The following is a 5,106-nucleotide window of genomic DNA, read 5'->3' on the forward strand; positions in this document are numbered from 1 at the left end:
AGAGGAAACTAGACAGTCACCCAGCTAGGGTCACCTGACCTGTTATCTTTCCTGCTTGGTGCAGGGAGCTGGACCCGATGATCTCCCAAGGTCCCTTACAGCCTTACAATCTATGGATCTATGAACAGTGGGGAACAGAAGTGTTTTGCTTGGTGATCATGATTTTAGGTATAAGCCTTCAGTGGATCTGGCTCTCTGCCCCTCTCCTATAGGCATTTAACAACCTCCACGCTTCAGTTTATAACTGCAGATTAAAATACAACTTTAAATATGCTTGCAAGTGTTTACTAGACCACTGAACTCAAAATATATATTCAAGCTTACAGTAATACTCAAAAATTACAAAGTAGGAAAAACACTCTTATGACAAGAAAAGTTAGGTACCTCCAGAACAGATTCTGCAAAAATGTTCAAATATACACCAGAAGCTTTATTGTTCTTGAACAAACAATTTTTAAAAGATTCACAAGAAAATTGGTCTAAGCAGATATGATACCAAAAACAGATCAAATATTCCAAAAGTTTCCACCATACTTAATTCACATCTGGCAGGAATTAAATCTAAGTTTATTTATAAAATCTTGAATTTGAGCCAATGATCAGAGACAACATAAAATAAAAAAAAGACATTCACACTAAAATTCAAATGAATTCACAGTTATGCATATGCAGAAATCTTTGCAGGACTGGGACCTTAATCAGGTAAGCCTGGGACATATGCATATTCATTTCACAATGCCTTAAATCACGACTTTTCTTGACAGCTTTGCACATTGGATTTGACACACAAGATGCTTTAAACACAACAGTACAAAGAATAGGAATAGCATTAACATGAGTATGTAAAAACATAGCCAAACACCAACTACTTCATCTTATTAAGAAGAATGTGAGATGATCTGTAAAACAGTCTCAGCTCTCAGCAAAATTGAACATCCCACCAGTGGTTTTCGGTTTGCATAGAAAGAAAGGGTTGCATCTGGGGTACAGTTTTTTTGGTTCAACTATTAAAGCAAAACCAAAATGCATTAGAAAATACTATACAGATTTCTTTTAAATAAATGCACAATAATACTTTAAAAAAAAATCTCACATCCATATACTTCAGCTGTATTGTTTCTACACAGGCCACCTAAAATGTTTTCCCATTTCTCTTCTACCTGCCAGCTGTTCATTTTGAAGTCCAGAGGAAAATTCTGATTTTTTTCAGATTTCTTTTAGTTCACATCCATGTTTTCAAGTATTTCTGCCAGCTCTGTAACTAGATGCATAAACGTGCCACTCCAGCCAGTTTGCTTGCAAGCGTCCGGCAATGATCCTTCCTTCAATTTAAACAAACTCATTCTTACTTTTGCAGACTGGCATAATGGTTCTTCCTTTAAGGTCAGAAATTCATGCATTTTTCCTAAGCTGAAAAAACATGAATCCAAAAAGAAACATGCCTTCTCCAAACAGATTTCTCACTGTGATTCTACGTTTTCTCAGGTCTCCATTTCAGTCTCCACAATTTCAGGTCTGGAAGGGATTCTAGCCTTGGTTGCATTTTCCCCAGCTACATCCTGAATATCAGATAATTGAAGAGTAGGTAGCGGTGCTCTCCAATACTGGAATGAATTATACTGAAAATATTCTTCTGCCAGCTTTGGAAAAAGAACACAACACAACATATTAAGGTACATCATTACTGTAAAAAGTAAGAATAAGCCTTCTTGCAAAAGAAACTGGGCCAAATTGTTTTAAGGTAAAATCTATAACCCTAATCACCAATTAATGTAATGAAATATACTAAAAATACTGGGGGAAAAAAAAAAAAAAAAAATCACACACTGCTGTCAGCAGAATTATTTTATACTTTTATTGGGACCTAATGTATTAACTATGAAAACATATATAAGCACCTACACTTCTACTCACAGCAGCAAATACACTTGCTCTTGTACTTTTTTTGTAATTTATACAACATTGTAGATAACAAATCCTATTCTTGACTCTCAAAAAGGTGCAAGTAACAGACAATTTCAAAGTCTATAATCAGTGTTAAGGTTCCTGGCTTAAGGAATGTTCAGGGCTGTTTCCATGATAAGCCATCACTCATAAGAAAAAACAAGTCTTCTCCCAACACAGAAAAGCATTTAGTGCCCATCTATTTAAGAAACAGCAGTTACAGTAAAAGCACAGTGCTAGAAAAGGCTTCCACTATTCTGTGTCTTTTCTCTTTTATAGCCATGCATACTTAAGTACAGAAAATATGTTGTACTCTTATTTAAGTACAAAGTTTTCTTACCAAATAAGTGCTATATGCTTGCTAGAATACTTATGAAGCCTAATACTTGATAAGTACAAAGTGCAATGCTCATTAAGTGCAAAGTACTATTAGGAGTCCTAAAATTCACTAGCTTGCTTCATTTTCATGGTTTCTACTAATCAAATTTCCTCACTGCTATTAGAAGCGTTGAAAGAGCAGTTAGCCAGGTTCAGGGCTCTCTCTCTCTAATTTATAAAAAAGAAAAGAAAAGAAAGACTGGTTTCACCTGCAAGCTTTTTTTTTAAACTACAGAACTTTTTTCTTTCCTTATTGGATATTAAATAAATTAACCCTTTATATTGAGATATCACTAGTAAGAGTAGTTAATAAAGTTCTTTGAGTAAACCACCTAATGAATAGTATGCGTCCTTTCTACAGAAATCTAAGTCACCTCTTGTGGAACATGTAAAACATTTCATCATATACAAAAATTGTACTTGAACACAGTGTTTCTAAACTAGGGTGCCGGAGTGAGATAAACAGATACGTTATTCAGATAAGCACAGGCTCAGACGTGTCCCTGCCTGAATGATTCCCCACCCCCACTACTCAGCCCCTCTGCATGGAAGGAAGCCTTCTAATACATAGTTTTTCGAACTGGGTGCCACTTAATTCAAAGAAGTTATGAAAAGGTGCCTCGAGTCCAGTGAGACATGCCTCAAATCCAAAAAGGTTGAGAACAACTACTCTAACTTGGTACTTTCTTCCCAAACTGGGGAATGAAGAAAATAATGACCCTTACCACAATCAGAAAAGATTAATCATCTAGGATTCTGCTTTACTCTTGGAAGTTTCACTACCTCTCCCACCATTTTTAACAGATTTTGAAATTAATGCATTTCCTCCTATTTAAGTGTTATGATCGTGTGTGGCGGGAGTTGGTTGTAGCTGTGTTGGTCTAAGGGCATAGGCAAACAAAGTTTTTTGGGTAAATGTGATATCTTTTGTGAGACCAACTAAATAGTTGGAAAAATTCTTCTTTGCAAGCTTTTGGATACAAACAGCCTTCTTCAGGCACACGGAGAGTCCGCTGTTGTTTTGTGTTCTCTTGGATGGCTTCTGCTCTTGCACAGAATAATTGTTCCAACTATTTAGTTGGTCTAATAAAAGATAGCACATTTACCCAAATAACTTGGACCTTGAAACAACAAAAGCAGTGCTCCCTCTGCTGGCTCTATAATAGAGGAGATGCAAATGCAATGTTCAAATAACTATGCTAAGTAGTCATCTGGCTCATCTGGACAATTTTATATATGTGATCTTAAACAGGATGCCAGCACATGCTAGGGTGCTATGAGGTGTTAAGAGATAAGCAGGTATAGAGAGGTAAATGCAGATTCTGGCTCATCCTTGCCGGGTCACAATCCTGCTCCCACTGCTCGGCCACTCTGCCAGGAAATAAACAGGGTCATAAATAACTTTGGTTTTGGAATGGGATGCTGCTCAATTCACAGAACTAATGGAGGGATACCTTGAGTCTAAAAAGGTTAATACAGATATTTAATATACAGCAAAGCCTGAAATCCAATTATGACTGTACCATGTTTTTCAGCTAAAAATAAATTTTTAACTACATTTATACTGCTACCACCTCTCACTGGTTGAGTGGGGGGGAAGGTGGCTGCCAATGTCAGAGGAAGGGGAGGGAGACTGGTAAGCACCACTTCACATGATGGGGAAGAGAGAGAGGAAAGAAGGGAGGAGGAGACGAGTGCAGAGGAGAGAACAGGAGAGGCTGCTGTTACGTGGCAATTCTGGACAGCTCCTACAGCTCTTAAACACTAGACTGTCTGTAAATTAACATCTTTAAGTGGCTTAAAGTACTTGTTATGCAGCTTAAAGGCATGCCACTCCAGAGCAAGACTCTGATCCTGGTCCAGGAAGCTGCGGCCACTCCCCACAGATGTGGCTCAGGTTGAAGGTGGGACTGCCTCAGACTCCTAGCACCAAGCTCACCAAAATTTGATCAAGATTTACGCGGCTCACAGCCTAAGGAGTAACAAGACCCTCAGAGAGTAAGCAATATCTGCCATAGGGAGGGTGAGAGCAGTAGGGGCCGGCAGCACAGCACCAGGCCTGAAAGGAACCCTGCACTGAGCAGCTTGCCCCTGAAGCCACAGGCTGCACCTCGGTCAGCTCAGGGGCCAGATCCAGCGCATGGGCCACAGCCTGAGGATCATAGCTTTACTTGCCACCTAGCAGATAAATACCCATGTTACAAGGGGAATGGGGATTAGCCATGAACTCTGCAGCAACCTTGGCATTACAAACTGGCCAACACACAGGGGCGAGTTACCGGAGAACCTCTCTGTCCTGCCTGCGGGGAAATGGGAAGATTTCTTGGACATGGCACATCTTGTGTGCCCTTCTTGTGGGAGCAGCTGACTCTGGCTGGCAGGAGGGAAGCGGGGGGCCCTCTTGGCACCTGCCAACTTAGACCACATTTGCCAGCTGCACCACAGCCAAACAGTGCCACCACCTTCCTCACTCCTCCTCCAGCTAGTAAATCACCTTATTTAAATAGGAGAACACCCCCCAAGGGTGCAAATTATGGGGGAGCTGGGCCACCCCCAAAAACATAAAAATCACAAGAGAGGTGTCTCCAATCGGACTGCCCCTTCACTTAGGCGGGCTTGTTAATCACTGAACTACCTCAAGTTTTTTGTGCAGACCCAAGAGTCACAGTGTAATGCAAACCCTGCCTCGCCTCCCTTCCCCAGGTAGACCCCGGGGCCAGGCGAGCTCCCACAGCGACCCCCACCCCTCAGAGCAGGGGGCGGGCCCGCCATTCGGCCCCCCGC

At 40.8% G+C, this 5,106-nt stretch overlaps 1 protein-coding gene across 4 annotated transcripts in view; it reads right to left on the reverse strand.

The window, feature by feature from the left end:
* Nucleotides 1-277: 277 nt before the first annotated feature.
* CARNMT1 (carnosine N-methyltransferase 1) overlaps nucleotides 278-5,106 on the reverse strand; it is a 39,059-nt gene continuing 34,230 nt past the window's right edge. For all 4 annotated transcript variants that reach the window (XM_025210652.1, XM_025210650.1, XM_014522521.2 and 1 more), the window contains exon 8: nucleotides 278-1,640. In XM_025210652.1, coding sequence (XP_025066437.1) covers nucleotides 1,482-1,640 — 159 coding nt within the window. In that variant the 3' untranslated portion in view covers nucleotides 278-1,481. The remainder of the gene's footprint in view (nucleotides 1,641-5,106) is intronic.

This window comes from Alligator sinensis, unplaced genomic scaffold (assembly GCF_000455745.1).
Source record: "Alligator sinensis unplaced genomic scaffold, ASM45574v1 scaffold204_1, whole genome shotgun sequence".
NCBI lineage: Eukaryota > Metazoa > Chordata > Crocodylia > Alligatoridae > Alligator > Alligator sinensis.